General features: G+C 43.5%; 1 protein-coding gene across 3 annotated transcripts in view; it reads right to left on the bottom strand.

Annotated features, from left to right (window-relative positions):
* The window catches only part of DPY19L4 (dpy-19 like 4), a 516,401-nt gene that overhangs the window by 427,904 nt on the left and 66,213 nt on the right, over positions 1–22,284 (bottom strand). For all 3 annotated transcript variants that reach the window (XM_069220490.1, XM_069220492.1, XM_069220491.1), the window contains exon 4: positions 21,582–21,672. In XM_069220490.1, coding sequence (XP_069076591.1) covers positions 21,582–21,672 — 91 coding nt within the window. The remainder of the gene's footprint in view (positions 1–21,581; positions 21,673–22,284) is intronic.

Here is a 22,284-nt window from a genome sequence, read left to right as displayed (position 1 = left end):
CCAAACACTTGTACTCTCACTTGATACCACAATGGTGTTTGATATGATGTGTGGCCCTATTTGGTCATGGTTCTGAAAAAACGTAGCTTTGGTCCCTAGTTTAGAAAATAGGTGAAAGTCCTACATCAGCAGCTGCTGGCGAAGGTTAACGGGGTATACTCACGCAGTTGGGGACAGACTCTGTAGGGATATCCTCCCTGGCCGATATTTTTCACCCCGGCCCTGAAGCTGCTTGCAGCATGGTTAAGACATGAACCGCCTGACCAGTGCCTACTTTTGACAGAGGCCTGGGATGAAAGAATCTCTCTTTAAGCTGATGACCTTTTACTATAAGTAGTCGACCCAGAGCACACAGTTCAGGGGATTCTGCAGATATTGTGGAACTTTGGCTAATACTCACGATACAGAATCGCCTGGGGGAAATCCAGATGTGCCCGCTCATGGAAGAAAACTCCCACTAGACTGTCAACTGCCACTGGCAGAAGACTGCTTCAAATATCTTCGCATCTATGTAACAAAAAACAGCAATCGCTTCTTGACGGTCAATCTCTATAACCTCCTAGATAGATTTAAAGAGGATGTGAGGCACTAGCAAGCCCTACCATTGTCGCTGATGGGAAGAGGGGTCCTATTAAAAACAATGGCTCTGCTGAGATTTGTGATGCACTCCAAAATACGCAGCTTTGGGTGCCTGGCCGCCACAGACCGCATCAACTAGCTCACAGGTACAAACATGAACCCCGAACACCTTCTCACTCACTGGGAACTAACTCCTCACCACCAAGACACTATCTCCATCATGAACTCCATATACTCTGGAGCACCCACGGACCTTTACCTCCACCATGTCTTGGACCTCGGAAGCAAGGCAATCGGCGACAAGCTCAGGAAGATCCTGAATACCTCCATCACCATGGCCTTCTTCCTGGAGATCTGGAAACACACTGAAGTGAGGCCCCACCCTGAAATAAACATCCGCCATCCCAGCTGAACTGAAGAACTACTGGCCCATCTCTCTGCTCCCCTATCCAGCACAAGTCCTCGAGAAAGCGATCAACCAGCAACTCCTCCAACACCAAAAAGACCACAACCTCCTGGACCCCTCCCAATCTGGATTTCGAGCTAACCACAGCACCAAAATAGCCCTGATTGCAGCCACAGATGACATCAGAGCCCTTCTGGGTCGTGCTGAAATAGCAGCCCTCATCCTCGTGGAACAGTCTGCTGCATTTGAGAGTCTACTACCACATCCTGAACAAAAGACTCCACAGCATCGGGATTAAAGTAGACACCCTCAAATGGATCACCTCGTACCTCACCGGCAGAAAACAAAAGATCAGTCTCAAAACGTTCACCTCAGAGCCCAAGAAGATAATCTGTGGAATCTCCCAAGGATCGTTCCTCAGGCTAACCCTCTTCAACACTTACATAATACCCTCCAGACATCACTATCAGATCACACTGACTCACTATCAGATCACACTGACTCAACATCATCTCCTACACCAACAACACACAGCTCATCCTCTCACTGTCCGAAGATACCTCCACCACAAAAGATGACTTCCTCAGATGTTTGATGATCCTAGCGGACTGGATGAAAGACAACTATCTCAAACTCAATAATGAAAAAACAGAAGTCCTCATCTCTGTCAACAACGCTTCACCATGGACTGACATATGGTAGCCAGCAGAGCTCGGCACCTCCCCCCACCCTAACAGATCACGCCTGCATCCTCAGCATCATCCTGGAAAGCAAGTCTCATCTGCCTACTTGTACACCCTTCACATGCTCTGCAAGACCTTTAGGTGGCTCCCAGCAGACACCAGAAGGACCATTACGCAGGCCCTCATCACAGCAGACTGGACTATGAAAACGCACTCTATGTAGGAATCACATCACACCTCCTGAAGAGACTCCAAATAATACAGAACTCAGTGGCAAGACTCATACTCAACCTCCCCAGAAGAACCCACATCACAACCCATCTAAAAAAAACGATCCTGGCCCATGCATACAAGGCCCTGCACAACTAAAGACCACCATACACCAACAAATGCCTGACCTTCCACCAACAGACCAGAAACCTGTGATCAGCTTCCCTTTCCTTCACAGACACCCCTCGGATTGATTGAGCCAACAGCGGAGGACGGTCCTACTCGCACCTGTCAGCCAAGGTTAGGAACAACCTTCCCCTGCACCTTAGGACCACACCGTCACTCCAGCGATTCAGAAGAGAACTTAAGACCTGGATGTTAAAATAATCATTCCTCCAAACAGAAGCATACAGCTCTAGTGCTTCGAGACCCTGGTGATTTACTGCGCTCTATAAATGTTTGATTGTTTGGCGAGATCTTTTAGAGGACAGAAGCACAACTATGACTCCTGCTGTGGAATTGGAGGACCCCATGCATTACAATGCAGAATCTGACCAGGGTCTACAATGGAGGCATTGCCCTATAGGATATCATGAAATACTATACGGGGGCCAGCTGGGGACGGTAAATGACAGTGTATTTGCGACACTGGATGAACCAGCTATTATGGCTCGCAGATTTGCCATGGGTCCAAGGGGCCCCCCTGAAATATTACACAGAAATAGACCTCAGAGGTAGCTACCAACATTTACAGCAACAATAAAAAGGGTCTGAAGTGATGCAATGGCAAACTCTGGATTTGTGGATAAGCCAACAGACCAGACACCACAATGGGATAGCGACACACTATGAGCAGTAGGAGCCCTTAAGGGATTCATAGGGTGGGACCTCATAGGCACCTCAAAACTAGGAGACCGGTGACAATGGGGGCGGGGGGCTTTCTAGACACTCAGGGACGGATACTATTTAGCTCCTAACTAATAATTTAAAAACTTAGAAGTCTGACATGCCCTGCTCTCACAAATCTCCAAGGATACCACACTGGTGGAGTAGACCTCACTCGAGGACAGGTTGGTGGCAGATCCACCTAATCAAAGTGATGACATCACTCATATATAAAAAGTTACTCAATAACTCCCCTGACGTCCTCCAGAAATTGAAAGTGGACTGGGAACAAGACTTAGGTGAATTTGAGGAGACTGAGTGGGAAGAGGAGCTAAGGGGCCTGACAGAGATCGCTATAAGGGCAGGGTTCAGACTTGTACAACTCTGTAACTTCCATAGAGCATACTATCTGAGAACGACCCTCTATCAAATGGAAGAAACCACCACACAACTGTGTGTTAGCAAATGCGTACAGACTGTCTCCTTCTTTCATACCTTGTGGGACTGCTCGAAACTGCAGCAATACTCATCACATCTGCAGACTGTCTTAGCAAGGTGACATGCATGCCTATTGTAAAAACTGCCAAATGGTTTGTACTGAATATATGGGGTGATAATAAAACACCAAAATACTTGAAATTGTGGCTTGCAATGGAGGCAAAGCGGAATATAGCCAGACTATAGGGGGCCTCGGAGGTTCCAGAAGAGAAGATGATGATGAATGCATGCGGAGAGGGGAGTCTATGAGGGAAGAAGCTGCCCTAAGAAATAGGAGAAAATCTGGTCAGAATGGAAGTCCTACTGGGGGATTCAGCCTGAAAATGCTCTACTGAATGTACGGCAGGGAAATACTCTATGGCACACAAAACTAAATGGGTAATTGGTGACAAATTCTTATTGTACTGGTTGATAAAAAAAAAAAAATCAAAAACATTTTTTTGAAAAAAAATAATAATATAACCTGGTAGTGCCTGAGAAGGGGAGGAAAGTGGGTTGAATGTCACTATGAAAGATACCAATAATGGAGAACTACAGTTGCAGGTAAGTAACTTTTTCTTTTTGCAATATTGGATCTTTCAGAGAATCACATGCTTCAACAGGAGTAGAGAACGGTAAATGTACTATATTAAACTAACAAAGCCACTGAAATTCCTTCTCCTAAAGTTACTATTACTTGCATACTTTTTAATGCACTGATAACTACCTCACATACTACATTATTCATGACATGTTCTATGGCATCAATGATAAAATCACTGCAACATCTGGAATTATATCACTGATAACAACACTGTACATGGCAAGGGGTGTGAGAAATAACTACTTTAGGGCACAAGTTATAGTTACTTTAGATAACTATAACAGGTAAGTTTCACTGATTTTACATGATAGAAATGTTACATTTTAACTGATATTTTGACCTAACTATAACCTACCTTTAACCTTTGTTTTTTTTTAAATGCTACACTAAGTGAACTGGAATTAATGACATTTATTTTAGGCACAGCACAATCACACTGACACACTTCAACCATCACAGTTTTTGTCACAGTAAGAGAAGCAGTCTACAATGTCTCACTATATATTTATGGCCTGTCCTATCTGCAATGTGCATTCAGGGACTTGTAAGTACAAATAAACCAGTAATATCAAAACTAAATTTGGCAAAGATGATGCATTCACAATAATATACATTACACCACAAAATTAAGGTTGGATCATCAAGTGCTTGATTTTGCACTACTGAATTGATTGATACAGAATCATGTCAATATTTGAAACTTCACCATTTTGTGAACAGGTGAACAAACCCATAGGCTACGATCTCAATGGTCAATTCATATCTGAACACTCATATCTGAACATCATTGTGCCTGGATAACCAAACCTCCTGGAGATGTGCACCAATGATGGCCAGAGTGTACCATTATTCATTCATCACACCCATCCAAGCCTTCTATAATGAACCCATTATTTCATATTATATAACAACGGCCCTTGTCATGTCCCAAGCTGTCCCAATAAAGAATGTACACTTCATAGTACTCTTGCTTCACAAAATGTCACTTTCAGTTTATTATCACAAATGTACAGGTACTTTTTTGTCATTATAGAGATGATAAATGGGACTTAGTTCTTAACCGAATTACGTATTTGGATTCTAGTTCTTAACTGAATGATGTAGTTTGATTCAATCTGTTGTAGTTTTTAGTTCTGTCTCCCTCTCATTCGTGTCACATCATCATGTCTATGCACTAAAATCTCATTTTCCAACTGTTTTCATGATGTTTCAAATAGTGTTTTGCTACTGCGTAGCTAGTATCTTCATGCTGTATAGCCCCCGTCTGCTCCAATAGCCTCATTTTTGCATGCAGGTAGTGGTTCCTACATATTTCAAGTCACATTCAATGGCATAATGAAAATGTCACTTACCCAGTGTACATCTGTTCGTGGCATCAGTCGCTGTAGATTCGCATGTTTTGCATAGCTCGCCATCTGGTGTTGGGTCGGAGTGTTACAAGTTGTTTTTCTTCGAAGAAGTCTTTCGAGTCACGGGACCGAGTGACTCCACCTTTTGTCTCCATTGCGCATGGGCGTCGACTCCATCTTCGATTGTTTTTCGCCGCAGAGGGTGAGGTAGGAGTTGTATTGTAGTAATAGTGCCCATGCAATGGAGTGACTAAGTATGTACCTATTTAAGGTTAAAATAATATATATACAAATAGTTGAAGGTACCTTCCGAACTGCTACAGGCTCCCGGGGAGGCGGGTGGGCACATGCGAATCTACAGCGACTGATGCCACGAACAGATGTACACTGGGTAAGTGACATTTTCAGTTCGATGGCATCTGTCGCTGTAGATACGCATGTTTTGCATAGACTAGTAAGCAGTTATCTCCCCAAAGCGGTGGCTCAGCCTGTAGGAGTGGGAGTAGTCTGAAACAATGTTCTTAATACGGCTTGACCTACTGTGGCTTGTTGTGCGGATAACACGTCTACACAGTAGTGCTTGGTGAATGTGTGAGGCGTAGACCATGTGGCTGCCTTACATATTTCTTGCATTGGGATGTTTCCTAGAAAGGCCATGGTAGCACCTTTCTTTCTGGTTGAGTGTGCCCTTGGTGTTATGGGCAGTTGTCGTTTAGCTTTAAGGTAGCAGATTTGGATGCATTTAACTATCCATCTGGCTATACCTTGTTTTGATATTGGGTTTCCTGCATGAGGTTTTTGGAATGCAATAAATAGCTGTTTAGTTTTCCTGATGCTCTTTGTTCTGTCAATGTAATACATTAATGCTCTTTTGACATCTAAAGTATGTAGTGCCCTCTCAGCTACGGAATCTGGCTGTGGGAAGAACCTTGGAAGTTCCACTGTTTGATTTAGATGGAACGGTGAAATTACTTTTGGTAGAAATTTAGGATTAGTCCTTAGGACGACCTTATTTTTGTGTAGTTGTATAAAAGGTTCCTGTATTGTAAACGCCTGAATCTCGCTTACTCTTCTTAGAGAGGTAATGGCGATGAGAAATGCAACCTTCCATGTTAGGAACTGTATTTCGCAGGAGTGCATGGGTTCAAAAGGTGGACCCATAAGTCTAGTTAAGACAACATTTAGGTTCCATGAAGGAACAGGTGGTGTTCTTGGTGGAATAATTCTTTTAAGGCCCTCCATGAATGCTTTAATGACTGGTATCCTATATAGGGAAGTTGAATAGGTAGGCTGCAGGTATGCAGATATTGCTGCAAGGTGTATTTTAATGGAAGAGAAAGCTAGGTTAGATTTTTGTAAGGGAAGCAAGTAACCCACTACATGTTTTGGGGTTGCGTGTATTGGTTGGATTTGATTAATATGGCAGTAGCAAACAAACCTCTTCCATTTACTGGCATAGCAGTGCCTGTTGGATGGCCTTCTGGCTTGCTTTATGACTTCCATACATTCTTGGGTAAGTTGTAAGTGTCCGAATTCTAGGATTTCAGGAGCCAGATTGCTAGATTCAGCGATGCTGGATCTGGGTGTCTGATCGTTTGGTTGTGTTGTGTTAACAGATCCGGCCTGTTGGGCAGTTTGATGTGGGGTACTACTGATAGGTCTAGCAGCGTTGTGTACCAGGGTTGCCTTGCCCAAGTTGGTGCTATTAATATGAGTTTGAGTTTGCTTTGACTGAGTTTGTTTACCAGATAAGGAAGGAGAGGGAGAGGAGGAAAAGCGTAGGCAAATATCCCTGACCAGTTGATCCATAGGGCATTGCCGTGGGACTGCCTGTGTGGGTATCTGGATGCGAAGTTTTGGCATTTTGCGTTCTCTTTTGTCGCAAACAAGTCTATCTGAGGTGTTCCCCAGAGCGTGAAGTAAGTGTTCAGAATTTGGGGGTGAATTTCCCATTCGTGGACCTGTTGGTGATCTCGAGAGAGATTGTCTGCGAGTTGATTCTGAATTCCTGGGATAAATTATGCTATTAGGCGAATTTGGTTGTGAATTGCCCAACGCCATATCTTTTGTGCCAGCAGGCTCAATTGCGTTGAGTGCGTCCCCCCTTGTTTGTTTAGATAATACATTGTTGTCATGTTGTCTGTTTTGACGACAATGTATTTGTGAACTATTATTGGTTAAAAAGCCTTTAGTGCTTGAAAAACTGCTAGTAGTTCTAGGTGATTTATATGCAGTTTTGTCTGATGTACGTTCCATTGTCCTTGTGTGCTGTGTTGATCGAGGTGTGCTCCCCACCCTGTCATGGAAGCATCTGTTGTTATTACGTATTGTGGCACTGGGTCTTGGAAAGGCCGCCCTTTGTTTAAATTTATATCGTTCCACCATAGAAGCGAGAGGTAAGTTTAGCGGTCTATTAACACCAGATCTGTAAGGTGACCCTGTGCTTGTGACCACTGTGATGCTAGGCACTGTTGTAAGGGCCTCATGTGCAGTCTTGCGTTTGGGACAATGGCTATGCATGAAGACATCATGCCTAGGAGTTGTAATATCATCTTTGCTTGTATCTTTTGTGTTGGATACATGCGTTGTATGATGTTGTTGACATTTTGAATTCTTTGTGGACTTGGAGTGGCTACTCCTATTGTTGTGTTTATTATGGCTCCTAGGTATTGTTGTACCTTGCACGGCAGAATGTTGGATTTTGCGAAGTTGACTGTGAACCCTAGTTTGTAGAGGGTTTGTATGATTTGATTTGTGTGGTGTGAGCACGTTATTAACGAATGGGTCTTGACTAGCCAGTCGTCTAGATACGGGAATACATGTATTTGCTGCCTTCTGATGTGTGCAGCGACTACTGCTAGACATTTGGTAAAGACTCTTGGTGCGGTTGTTAAACCGAAAGGCAGTACCTTGAATTGGTAGTGTATTCCGTTGAATACAAACCTTAGGTATTTCCTGTGCGATGGATGTATTGGTATATGGAAATACGCGTCTTTGAGGTCTAATGTTGTCATGTAGTCGTGTAGTTTCAGCAATGGTAACACTTCTTGTAGTGTGACCATGTAAAAGTGGTCTGATTTGATGTATGTGTTTAGTATTCTTAGGTCTAGGATTGGTCTTAGCGTTTTGTCCTTCTTTGGTATTAAGAAGTACAGTGAATAAACTCCTGTGTTTATTTGTGTGTTTGGTACTAACTCGATTGCGTTCTTTTGCAATAGTGCTTGAACTTCTATCTCCAGGAGCTCGGAATGATGTTTTGCTAAATTTTGTGCTCTTGGTGGTATGTTTGGAGGGAATTGTAGAAATTCTATGCAATAACCATTTTGGATAATTGCTAGAACCCAAGTGTCTGTAGTGATTTCCTCCCATGCTTTGTAATAATGACCTATTCTTCCCCCCACTGGTGTTGTGTGGAGGGGGTGAGTGACATGTGAGTCACTGCTTAGTTGTAGGGGTTTTGGGGCTTTGAAATTTTCCCCTATTCCTAGGGAATTGCCCTCCTCTATATTGGCCCCGAAAGCCTCCCCTGTACTGTCCCTGGTAACTGGATGGTGTTGCCTGTGAGGTGCTGGCTTGTGTGGCCTGACCCCGAAACCCCCCTCTAAAGGGTGTTTTGCGGAAGGTGCTGTAATTTCCTCTGCTCTGCGGGGAGTAGAGTGCGCCCATGGCTTTAGCAGTGTCCGTGTCCTTTTTAAGTTTTTCAATCGCCGTGTCCACTTCTGGACCGAACAGTTCTTTTTCGTTGAATGGCATATTGAGAACTGCCTGCTGAATCTCTGGTTTAAACCCAGACATTCGTAGCCATGCATGCCTTCTGATGGTCACAGATGTATTTATTGTTCTTGCAGCTGTGTCTGCTGCGTCCATGGAGGAGCGTATCTGGTTGTTTGAAATGTTCTGTCCTTCTTCAACCACCTGCTTTGCCCTCTTTTGTAGGTCTTTGGGTAGATGTTCAATGAGATGTTGCATCTCATCCCAATGTGCTCTGTCATAGCGCGCAAGAAGTGCCTGTGAGTTAGCGATGCGCCACTGGTTTGCAGCTTGTGCTGCGACTCTCTTTCCAGCTGCATCGAACTTGCGGCTTTCCTTATCTGGGGGTGGTGCGTCCCCAGATGTGTGGGAGTTGGCCCTTTTCCTAGCTGCTCCTACAACAACAGAATCTGGTGGCAGCTGCGAAGTTATGAAAATAGGGTCTGTAGGAGGCGCTTTATACTTTTTTTCCACCCTTGGTGTGATTGCCCTACTTTTGACCGGCTCCTTAAAGATGTCTTTTGCGTGCCGAAGCATACCAGGGAGCATAGGCAGGCTTTGGTAGGAGCTGTGGGTGGCAGAGAGGGTGTTGAATAGAAAGTCATCCTCGACTTGTTCTGAGTGGAGGCTTACATTGTGGAATTGTGCTGCTCTAGCCACCACCTGAGAATATGCAGTACTGTCTTCTGGTGGTGATGGCTTTGTAGGGTATGCCTCCGGACTGTTATCTGACACAGGGGCGTCGTATAAGTCCCATGCGTCCTGATCCTGGTCATCTTGGCTCATGGTGGTGTGAGCCGGGGAATGTGATGGTGTTTGTGCTGGCGAGACGTGAATTATAGGTGGAGGAGAGGGTGGCGGAGTAACCCTTTTCACCATTTTTGTTTGTGGTGTTTGGTCAATTTGAAATTCCAGTCTTCTCTTTCTAATAGGGGGAAGGGTGCTTATCTTTCCTGTCCCCTGCTGTATAAAAATACGTTTCTGCGTATGGTCTACATCGGTGGATTGCGGGTCTTCCTCAAACCTATGCTTTCGCATTTGGGAGGTCATTGATTGCTCTTCGGTATAAGAGCCTGAAACTGGGTCGGTTGCAGGTTGTTTCGGCACCGAAACCCTGTCTGCATCTTTTTTCGGCTCCGAGGTGGCTTTTTTCTTTTTCGGAGTCGAAACATCTCAGCGTCGATCTTCATCGGTGCCGCTGTCTCGGCGTCGAGCCGTGTCTACACCGCTATCTCGGTGTCGATGTATGTCTCCAGCACTTTCTCGGTCCCGAGAAGGCTGCGTGCCGGTGTCTCGACCGGAGTCGGACGGTCTCGGCACTGATTGGGCCTTTTTCGGTGCCGACGGTCGGTCACCGAATTTATGGGTGGAGCCATGGCCTGGTGGCAGTGGCGTCCCCTGGGCCTTGACAATCTTCTTATGAGTGCTTTTCGACGTCTTACTCACGGTTCGTGGATCGTCGAATTCCTCGGAGTCCGATTCGTGTATCAAAAAGGTTTCTTCCTCTTCCTGTACCTCGAACTCTCGGTGCGCTGTCGGCGTGGACGCCATTTGAAGTCTTCTTGCTCGACGGTCTCGGAGTGTTTTTCGGGACCGGAACGCACGACAGGCCTCGCAAGTGTCTTCACTGTGCTCAGGTGATAGGCACAGGTTACAGACCAAGTGTTGGTCTGAATAGGGGTATTTTTTGTGGCATTTGGGACAGAAACGGAACGGGGTCCGTTCCATCGGCGTTCTTCTACACGCGGTCGGGCCGAGCAGGCCCCGACGGGGATCGAAAACTACCCCGAAGGGCTCCGGAGCTCTTCGATGCGGTGTTGATTCTGACTACACCGATCCCGAACGCAACAATACCGACGAAAATCTTCCGAAATTTAGCTGTTTTTCCGTTCCGAAACTCGGAGCGACAGGAACACGTCCGAACCCGATGGCGGAAAAAAAACAATCGAAGATGGAGTAGACGCCCATGCGCAATGGAGACAAAAGGAGGAGTCACTCGGTCCCGTGACTCGAAAGACTTCTTCGAAGAAAAACAACTTGTAACACTCCGACCCAACACCAGATGGCGAGCTATGCAAAACATGCGTATCTACAGCAACAGATGCCATCGAACACTACATTATCGGGATTCACATGTGATTTTTTGTTTGGTATTGGACAGTCGTTTCTATCAATGATGAGCTTCATATTTTGTAAAGCCAGTTTGTAAATCATTCAGCCACTTTTTCAACCTTGTACTGAGAAATGACTCCTAACTAGTTTATTGCTCAACAATGGTGCTTTTGTGAATGTTAGTTGAGGCCTTTCACCCTTTCAAATGCTAATGTTTATTGAAGATATTTTGTATATCTTGGCTTTCTTTGATGTAAGTCAATACCAATCTTTCCATTTAAGGTTTGTTAATTTTTAGTAAATAAAGTCTGTGAACGATTTTTGAGTTTCAATCATTCCAGGCCTCTTTTAGGTCACTTCAATTATAACCTCTGTTCCTGATCACCTAGTAACTTATCCATATCTCTTTTAAAAATGTACATCATTTGAGCAGTTCTAGTTCATTCATTTTAGTTCTCTATATGCTCTTCATTAAAGGCTTTTGATGAAACTAGTGCCATGAAGAATACTATCAGTTGCAGTAACTTTTCTAAATATGGTGGTATCAATTAGGCCACCTTGTACATACACTGTTATGTCCACGAAGTCAGATTTCTCCCTTACTGTGGCACATGTAAATTTGAGGCCCAATTGATTGTTATTTAATCCATCAAAATATACCATGAATCCTTCAGTTGTGCATTTTAAAATTAGGAACAAATCATCAGTGTATCTCAGCCAAAGAACTACTTTACCCACATGATTTGTACTGTCTGGTCCCCCATGCATGTCCTCCTCTCACCACCCTACGGTGATCTTTGCAAAGCTTGGAGAAAAATACTGTAGCAGTTCAACATTGTTGTTATATTTCATGGTTAAACAGAAACATATTATTTGTTAGTCACATTTCTATCCTAGAGAGCACCATTTCGGAGTGTTGTAATTCTCCAATATTCTGTTGTTTCAAAAAATGTTCATATGCCTCTAATCCAATTTAATCTCTGATAGATGTGTATAGTAACAGCACATCAATTGTCACTATGCCACACTGTGTTTGCCAGAATTCCGAGTCAGTGGTGTCTCTGATGTAAGAGCTAAATGTCTTGAAGATGGGTGCCAGATAGTTAACATAAGCAGATGCTCTTTCAAGAGCGATTTTCATACCAAGGCAAATGGTCAAGCACGTGGGTTGGTCAGTGTTGTATGAATCTTTAGGAGGAAGTAAATAGTTGGAATTCATCATCATTTATTAGTAAACCTGTATACAATTCTTGAGTTTATTGTTAAGAGTGATAGTTATCGGATTGATTGGGTTTTACTTCAGTGTTTTGTAGTTAGTTTCCCATTGGAATTATCGGTTTGTTTCTCTCACATATATAGCCTTTGAGCAGCACAATATTTAGTCCCTTATCAGCTGGGTGTATTACTAGGGTGTTCTTTTCCATTAAGGTATTTAATGTGCGAGTTCTTTGATTGATAAGTATTCTTTCTTTTTTGCTTGGCTGTCTGGGCTTTTGCAATTTGTCAAATTCAGAAGAGACCAATTGGAAAAAATATGTCCAACTTATTTCCCAGGATAAGATCAGGGCAACATCGTCATTTCTTTGGGTTACTATACTTACGTTCATGTGCATCTATAGCTAGTTATTGTAAAATGGCAGTGTCAGTCATCTTATTATCATCCAAGTTGTGCTTTAAATCAAATATGTTTTTGATGTCCGGTATCTGTTCTATTGATATTTAACATTCATTAGTAACCCTAGTCTCTTGTTTTCTCTCTGGTATTGTAGGTTTTGAGGCATGTATTTTGGACAATTTCATTTTTCTTAAAGATGCTAATGTGTGAATTCATGTCTTGGCATAACCAAAATGTTGTTTGGGGCAGACAGTTAAGCCCTTGTTAAGTACTCTGTGCTTGTCTAATTTAAGTTCATGATTTGATAAGTTCACAGTGAGTTTAGATTCCATTTCAGAGCTTAATATCTCTTCTTGAGAATGCAAAGAGGATATTGTTTTCTTTCAATGTCCTCTCCTTATTTTTTATTTTGTTGTCTTCTGCCTCTGCCTTTCTCAATGTTTATCTATATATATATCAACTTCATTTCTTGAAGAAAAAAAAAGTAAACAGTGTGCTACTACTGGTTTTAGATGTGCCCTTTCCTTTAATCCAGTCTATGTCTGATTCACTTGTCTTCTTTATACCAGATGATTTAGTCACAGTTTGGCCTACACAATGTTCTTTCTTTTTTAGGGTTTCAAGTGTTTTTGCAAATGTAAATATCCTTTCTTGGTTGTAATCCCTCTGGTCTGTGATAAACTTCCTCCATTTACGTTCTTCTGTATCATCCTTACATTTATCATGGCTAAATTCCATGTCTTTTCACCTTCTCTTCAATTTCCCTAATAATTTTATGTAATCCACTAAATCCATTTTAGCATATTTTATCAATACAAGCATCATGTTTTAAGAACATAGCATATTGTTTTCGCATTCGTACTTGGAGCATCTTGGGCCTAGTGGCTGGATGATTAGTCATTGTGAATATCCTTAAGCCTCTTGACACTCGGTCAAATTCAATATATTTTACCAAAGTGATTATCTACCCACTCTTATTCAACAAGTCTTAGTGACCAAGACCCTTCCAGATCGAAACGAGCCACATTCATCTGTGTGGCACCTAACTGGGAGTAAAAACTACTTAAAGCAACATTGGTGTGGCCTGTTATTGCCTGAATTTCAGGTGTTTCTGGCTTTTTGGAATATATTGTGGTTGGCAAATGGTGGGAGGGACTCGGAGGAAAACAAATGCACCACTTGTCACACTGCTTCATCTCGGTTAACTGTCACATCCAGACAGTTAAGTTGTGTAAAGGTGTGTGAGTGTTCTTTCCGGTTTCTGCCCTGTAGAGGACTGCTACTGACGCTCCAGCAAATAAGGCTGTGTAAGTAGATACACTTCTTATGAAAGGTGCTGTAACATTTCCTCTGAGAGGACAGACATTGATTAGGAGTACTTTTGTCCCCATTCACAAGGCAGAAAATTCCTTTCTTTGATAGTGACACTTCTATAGGCACTAAACAACTGAGATAGAACTATGGTTAATCGCCAAGGATAAGGAGGAGGTCTTAGTGGTGAAAATACTCAAAACAGACCTTTAAAAGAATTCTATAACTATTATATTAGACCCAAGTGAATGTTGGTCAAGTGTCTTTATATAGTGGGAGATGACAACCAGATGGGCTGTGACAAATGCATGACTTAATCCAGATGTTGCGAGTTGTTGCAGCTTCTGCTCGTGAAACTCTTTCGGTGTTCTGATAAGGTTTTCGTCCCTAGAATCGGTTATGCCTGGTACATTTCAGCATTTACATGAAGAAGATTTTTTTATGACCCAGTCTCATACTTTGTGCTTCCATAAAAGGCAGATGAGAGTGTGTTCCTCTGTTTGTTACTGTAGTACACACTTGCTTTGTATTTTTTGACAGATTCTCGGGCAAAATAAATATAGGACTAGTGCTACAGCTCTCAGCTCCAGGATATAGGTATGTAATTGCCCTTCTTGGGACGACCTCTTTGCTCAGACTACAAGTTCTTGCAAGTAGGCATCCCAATACTCGAGGGAGTAAAATTGAGTGTTAATCTGGAGAGAAGACATTTCTTGGTTGGTATTGCTGTGTTGTGTCCACCATGGTAAGGCTTCTCTCATTGGGCTTGTTACCCTCAAGAGGTCATCAAATGATTCCGCTATCTGCAACTACTGTTTGTGGAGTTCCTCTGGAAAGGACCTCATGTGAAAGCAGCACTGTGAAACCAAAGAGATGCAGAAGGATATCAGTCCTAAAAAGGACTCAAAGAGACCAATAGTGACTTTTTTTCTTTTTTGGAATTTCCTGGCCAATATAGTTAGGCGCTTCACCCATCCTTTAGCTAGAAAGGCCTTGAGCACCATGGTATTGAGTATCGCCCCTAAAAACTGGATTCTTCTGCATGGGATAAATGGATGATTTCTTTTTTTAGAATAAGGTTTAAGTTGTCAAAGAGTTGCACGCTGTCTCTAGTTGATGCTTTCGTGTCCTAAAGGAATTTCTTTTCACTAGTCAATCTTCTAGACGTTTGAATATTTGATGGCCTTGCTTTCTCAGATGTGCCTCTATTGGAGTCATGCACTTTGTGAATATTCTTGGGGCTGACTTTAGTCCAACTAATAGGACAGATAGTAGTGATCAGCCACTGCGAATCTCAGGTATCCGCGATGACTGCTATGCATTGGTATATAAAACTATGCATCCTGTAGGTCCAGTGATGTCATGTAATCCCCTTGTTGTGGCAGTTGGAGAATGCTTCTTTCTTGAGAACATATTTAGTTTCCGCAGATCCAGAATTATCCTTCATTCTCCAGATTTCTCCTTTGTAAGGAAAAGGCAAGAATAAAAGCCTAAAAAAAAATTACTGCTCCTTTTTTGTAAAATAATGCATATTCTCAGCTTGTAACAGATGAAGATTTTGATAGACCGTGCTGGTAAATGTTATAAATGGTGGTTTCTGAATGAATTCCAGTGTGTGGCCAAATCGTATAAGGTTCAATACCTAGTGACTGGAGTTAAAGTGGCCCCGCTCTCTGTAACAAGATGAGATTTTTCCTCTTCCTGGATTCAATGTGACCACTGCTTCCATGTTCGTTGCCTAATCATTGATTTGCAGATTTTGCTCTGGGAGACTTCTTATGGTAGGATGCTGGTGAAGGTGATCTATATTGCTGCATTTAACCCTGCTGGTATCCCTGTTGAGCCGGTTGGTACATATATGGTTGGTAAGCTCCTCTAAAAGAAAATTTGCCCCTTTCACAGTCTTTTCAAAAGGTCTCAGGTAGTTGTTGTAGTAGGACACCTAGTGATCTTGACATTTCTGTCTCTGCAATTGACAGGAGTGCTTTATCTACAAGTTTCATTGCAGTTTTGAAATTTGCCGAAGATGTTTTCTCCTCCCTCCCGGAGAATCGCCTTCACTACGGCCTTGTTATCATCAAGCAGGTAAATGAGATATGGCCCAATGTCTGAACACATCTGGTGGTCGTATAGTACAAGAATTGACATTGTGTCGGCCGCGCTGATCTATAATGCGGCTGACAATAGTTTGTCAATATTGTTGAGCCTTAAGCCCTTTGTGTCAAGTCGCACAGTGCGTGGAAATTGTGGATTTCTTGATCGTCGTTGGTCTGTCTGCATTACTACTCATTCTGCATAGGCGTGACCAACAAGGCAAGCTGGATGATTTAGGGCGCTTTGTATTTTTTGTCCAGGCTAGGAAATACAGCAGCTACTGTGGCTTGGTTTTTCATGACATTCAGTCCTTCTGACCAATTATAGGCATCATTTAAAAAATTGTATTGTAGGTTCCTTAATGTTATTTTTATTTGTTGGAACTTGCAAAGTACACCTATAGGACACTCTTTCAATGAGGTTGTAGAAACCACCAATGTAGTTTGGAGGTGAGTTAGCTGTAAGAGGTGTGACATTGCCTGAAATGGGTGTTACATAATCGTCACATTCTGGGCTAATAACTGAGGAGTGACTGGTTGATGCGACCTTTGTCTTGGTCACCATCCAAGTATGGGTCATCAATGGCTGATGTGTTAGACTGAGTTTGCCAAAAGGGGAACACTGTACCAAAGGAGTTGAAGGCATTTGTATTATAAGAACGCGCATGTGGTTGATGCCTTCGTTGAGGAGACAGATTTTAGAGGTTGATTTGCAGGTTCAGATGTTGATTCTGGAAAGGGTTTATAAATAATCTGTTAGCACAAGTCGGAGATGGGAATCAATGTAATTATAAGGATCATACCAATAACGGCAAGTATCAACAATGTCATTTCTACGTTCCTCGAAAGGCTGGTAAGAAATTAAAGCCTTAGGATCGTGTGACTGACTAGGGTCAGCCAAACAGATGCCTTCTATCTCTTTGTATTCCTCTTCGTCCGCGTCCTGATATTTGAACTTTAATTGTATTTCGCTGTAAGCAGTTCCAAAAAGTCTGCATCATCATTCTCCTCCTCTGAACCTTCTGTATCCAAAAGCCTTTGTGATGGATGGGATACTTTGCTAGCTGGTGCTGGTTTCAGCTTAAGCGGCACTGAAATGTCTTTCTCTGAGATGAGAGTAATTTAAAAGATCTTGTTTTGTGCTGGGTTTTTTCGACGACTGGAACATAGTCAACAGAACTGTCATCCGTGATGGATAGTTTTGCAGTTGCCATTGCCATCAAAACTGTTGACAGTTAGTCATCATCAAAGTTGCTGTTGTTGCTAGTCATGGTAGTCTTGTCGAAGGTGTTGTAATGACAAGGATTTTCGCTGCTCAATGGCACTGAATGGGATTCTGCTTTCTTCGTCGATGGCGGAGTCTTCATTGACAGAGATGCCAACTCAGGTCTCGTTGATGATGACAATGATACCATTTCAAAATAAAAGACAAGGGTATCTCCATAGTTCAGTCATTAAGTGGATGACTCAGATGTTGGAGTAAGAGCTGACTTTGAAGAGGTCTTTTCAGTCAACACAACTTCATCATGAATCATTTAAACGTTTCCAACAAATTTAAGAGATATTCTTAGAAGTTCCCCACAGGTTTAGGATTTTGTCTCAGATGAAGATTTTAATGAGCACTCAGCGTCAGAATGACCTCTTGTCTGTTGTTTACTTGAGGATTTTGAGGAACCTTCATATGCATTTTTAGAGGTTTGAGGCTCTCCTGATCTTAATTTTTGGACTGTTTAAAAGTCTACTCTCACAGATTTTTAGGGTTTTTGTGGAGAAAGTAAGACATCTAGCAATCCTTAGCTGTGCGGTTAGGACATAACAAATATATGCAGTCCCCGTGAGGATCTTCTGAATGATGTATTTTCCTACAACAAGGTCTTTTTAGAGGATTCAGCTATATCAAACCTTAAGAATGGTGGACAGTTTCCCAGAAAGACAGAAAGAAACAGAAAAGGCCCACCTATCTGTGACTAACTGAGCAGAGCTCAAGAAACTCTGTTCACACACAATGTGCTGTAGAAATCTCAGTATGGTGACCTGGGTAGAGAAGAATGACGTGTGTGCCGACTGGCTGAGCTTCTGATCTTTCTACATGATGTGAACAGGCTACTACTGTGACTACCGCAAGAATTTCACATTGTAACTGCTCTCTATCCTGACCACGGGACTCCAGCTCAAGAACAGGGATGATTCAAGCATGTGAATTTATTAAAGATCTATTTTTTGAGAGCAAATATATTTAGTCTTACTGAACTAGTGAATTTATAGGTCTTTAAATTATTTCCTTCAGATCATTTTCAAGTATGCCGATGAACGTTTGCTGTTTTTCTATACAGGGCCACCTCTTGTTCTGAACAGAATACAATTATTTTTCAATTGAGGTGAACACAGACTCCACTAGATTTACTTCATGTTATTTCATCATGTTATCAATTAAACTGTAACACTCAATGAATCGTTCTGTGAAGCTGAGGCCATTTTATGCAATTATTTACAACACAATGGAAAAAGGCAGTGCAACAAGGAAGCGTTACAATGCTAAAATCAGTTATTTACAGTAGATCCCACCAGCCAGGTGGGTGGGTGGAACTGCTGTCACAGAGTGTTCAGCATTAGAGTTTTGACAGTACAAGCATGAACTGTGTAAAGAAATGGCTCCCTGTTGCAGTTACCCCCCACTTTTTGCCTGATACTGATGCTGACTTGACTGAGAAGTGTGCTGGGACCCTGCTAACCAGGCCCCAGCACCAGTGTTCCTTCACCTAAAATGTACCATTGTATCCACAATTGGCACACCCTGGCATTCAGATAAGTCCCTTGTAACTGGTACTTCTAGTACCAAGGGCCCTGATGCCAAGGAAGGTCTCTAAGGGCTGCAGCATGTCTTATGCCACCCTAGAGACCCCTCACTCAGCACAGACACACTGCTTACAAGCCTGTGTGTGCTAGTGAGAACAAAATGAGTAAGTCGACATGGCACTCCCCTCAGGGTGCCATGCCAGCCTCTCACTGCCTATGCAGTATAGGTAAGACACCCCTCTAGCAGGCCTTACAGCCCTAAGGCAGGGTGCACTATACCATAGGTGAGGGTACCAGTGCATGAGCACTGTGCCCCTACAGTGTCTAAACAAAACCTTAGACATTGTAAGTGCAGGGTAGCCATAAGAGTATATGGTCTGGGAGTCTGTCAAACACGAACTCCACAGCACCATAATGGCTACACTGAAAACTGGGAAGTTTGGTATCAAACTTCTCAGCACAATAAATGCACACTGATGCCAGTGTACATTTTATTGTAAAATACACCCCAGAGGGCACCTTAGAGGTGCCCCCTGAAACTTAACCGACTATCTGTGTAGGCTGACTAGTTTTAGCAGCCTGCCACAAACCGAGACATGTTGCTGGCCCCATGGGGAGAGTGCCTTTGTCACTCTGAGGCCAGTAACAAAGCCTGCACTGGGTGGAGATGCTAACACCTCCCCCAGGCCGGAATTGTCACACCTGGCGGTGAGCCTCAAAGGCTCACCTCCTTTGTGCCAACCCAGCAGGACACTCCAGCTAGTGGAGTTGCCCGCCCCCTCCGGCCAGGCCCCACTTTTGGCGGCAAGGCCGGAGAAAATAATGAGAATAACAAGGAGGAGTCACTGGCCAGTCAGGACAGCCCCTAAGGTGTCCTGAGCTGAGGTGACTCTAACTTTTAGAAATCCTCCATCTTGCAGATGGAGGATTCCCCCAATAGGGTTAGGATTGTGACCCCCTCCCCTTGGGAGGAGGCACAAAAAGGGTGTACCCACCCTCAGGGCTAGTAGCCATTGGCTACTAACCCCCCAGACCTAAACACGCCCTTAAATTTAGTATTTAAGGGCTACCCTGAACCCTAGAAAATTAGATTCCTGCAACAAGAAGAAGGACTGCCCAGCTGAAAACCCCTGCAGCGGAAGACCAGAAGACGACAACTGCCTTGGCTCCAGAAACTCACCGGCCTGTCTCCTGCCTTCCAAAGATCCTGCTCCAGCGACGCCTTCCGAAGGGACCAGCGACCTCGACATCCTCTGAGGACTGCCCCTGCTTCGAAAAGACAAGAAACTCCAGAGGACAGCGGACCTGCTCCAAGAAAAGCTGCAACTTTGTTCCCAGCAGCTTTAAAGAACCCTGCAAGCTCCCCGCAAGAAGCGTGAGACTTGCAACACTGCACCCGGCGACCCCGACTCGGCTGGTGGCGATCCAACACCTCAGGAGGGACCCCAGGACTACTCTGATACTGTGAGTACCAAAACCTGTCCCCCCTGAGCCCCCACAGCGCCGCCTGCAGAGGGAATCCCGAGGCTTCCCCTGACCGCGACTCTTTGAACCTAAAGTCCCGACGCCTGGGAGAGACCCTGCACCCGCAGCCCCCAGGACCTGAAGGACCGGACTTTCACTGGAGAAGTGACCCCCAGGAGTCCCTCTCCCTTGCCCAAGTGGAGGTTTCCCCGAGGAATCCCCCCCTTGCCTGCCTGCAGCGCTGAAGAGATCCCGAGATCTCTCATAGACTAACATTGAAAACCCGACGCTTGTTTCTACACTGCACCCGGCCGCCCCCGCGCTGCTGAGGGTGAAATTTCTGTGTGGACTTGTGTCCCCCCCGGTGCCCTACAAAACCCCCCTGGTCTGCCCTCCGAAGACGCGGGTACTTACCTGCAAGCAGACCGGAACCGGGGCACCCCCTTCTCTCCATTCTAGCCTATGTGTTTTGGGCACCACTTTGAACTCTGCACCTGACCGGCCCTGAGCTGCTGGTGTGGTGACTTTGGGGTTGCTCTGAACCCCCAACGGTGGGCTACCTTGGACCAAGAACTGAACCCTGTAAGTGTCTTACTTACCTGGTAAAACTAACCAAAACTTACCTCCCCTAGGAACTGTGAAAATTGCACTAAGTGTCCACTTTTAAAACAGCTATTTGTCAATAACTTGTAAAGTATACATGCAATTTTTATGCTTTAAAGTTCCTAAAGTACTTACCTGCAATACCTTTCGAATGAGATATTACATGTAGAATTTGAACCTGTGGTTCTTAAAATAAACTAAGAAAAGATATTTTTCTATATAAAAACCTATTGGCTGGATTTGTCTCTGAGTGTGTGTACCTCATTTATTGTCTATGTGTATGTACAACAAATGCTTAACACTACTCCTTGGATAAGCCTACTGCTCGACCACACTACCACAAAATAGAGCATTAGTATTATCTATTTTTACCACTATTTTACCTCTAAGGGGAACCCTTGGACTCTGTGCATGCTATTCCTTACTTTGAAATAGCACATACAGAGACAACTTCCTACAAACTGTTTCTCTAGTGACATGAGTACTCTGAGAAGGACACTCAACTAAAAAGTTTTACATGTGCAGTAGACATCAGGTACTGTGGACAAGTGCTTCAAACAACTCACACTCAAAATCACATTGAGATGAAAACAGAGTTAAGGACCCATGAAGCTTTGAATGGAAAAATATTGCTTCTATCGTACCTCTCTCAAACGAAGGAGCTCTCAGCATTTCTTTGAAGAAGGAGTAATACATGGCACCTTCACCCTGAAACGTGAGCTCCCTTTCAAGAGTCTGCAAATGAAAATGAGCCTTTGAGTACAATTTGCTTACATCCACTATTGAAATGAAAACAATACGACTTAGAGGTTTGTTATAACAATAATGCAAAAAATAGGCAAAGAAGGTCAGCATAAACAATATCTGCAAATACAATGGGAAGTTAAATGCCTGCTACAAGTGCATTACTGACTCACCTGTAACGGTTTTACGCGTGCTGTTACTACTGGCTACAAACTGGAATTAAGTGCAAGTCTAATAAACCTTTGCACCCATTTTAGCATTATTGCAGGGGTTTAAATGACTGCTGAGTATAAATTAATAGCCTGCTATTTACCACAGATTGGAATGGATGTCATTATCAGAAGGTTACCAAAATAGTCACTCAATAAGGTGGAGCCCAGCACTTTCCCATGGCTAATAAAACATTTTGGATGTCAAATATAATTTTGTCTTGACGTGGGAAGTACTAGTAGATTAGTCAAATAGACTGTTAAGAAATGTATCTAGGAGAGTGAACAACGCAGCATAGTGTGCATGACTAATGCACCCCGCCCAGATAGCTGTGCAGCATTTCTCAGATGCCACCCACTGCAGACAGGGGACTTACAGTAGGATCCTAAGCAG

Source organism: Pleurodeles waltl, chromosome 2_2 (assembly GCF_031143425.1).
Source record: "Pleurodeles waltl isolate 20211129_DDA chromosome 2_2, aPleWal1.hap1.20221129, whole genome shotgun sequence".
Classification (NCBI taxonomy): domain Eukaryota; kingdom Metazoa; phylum Chordata; class Amphibia; order Caudata; family Salamandridae; genus Pleurodeles; species Pleurodeles waltl.
Note: the sequence above shows the minus strand (reverse complement) of the source record. Positions and strands in the feature narration are given on the sequence as shown.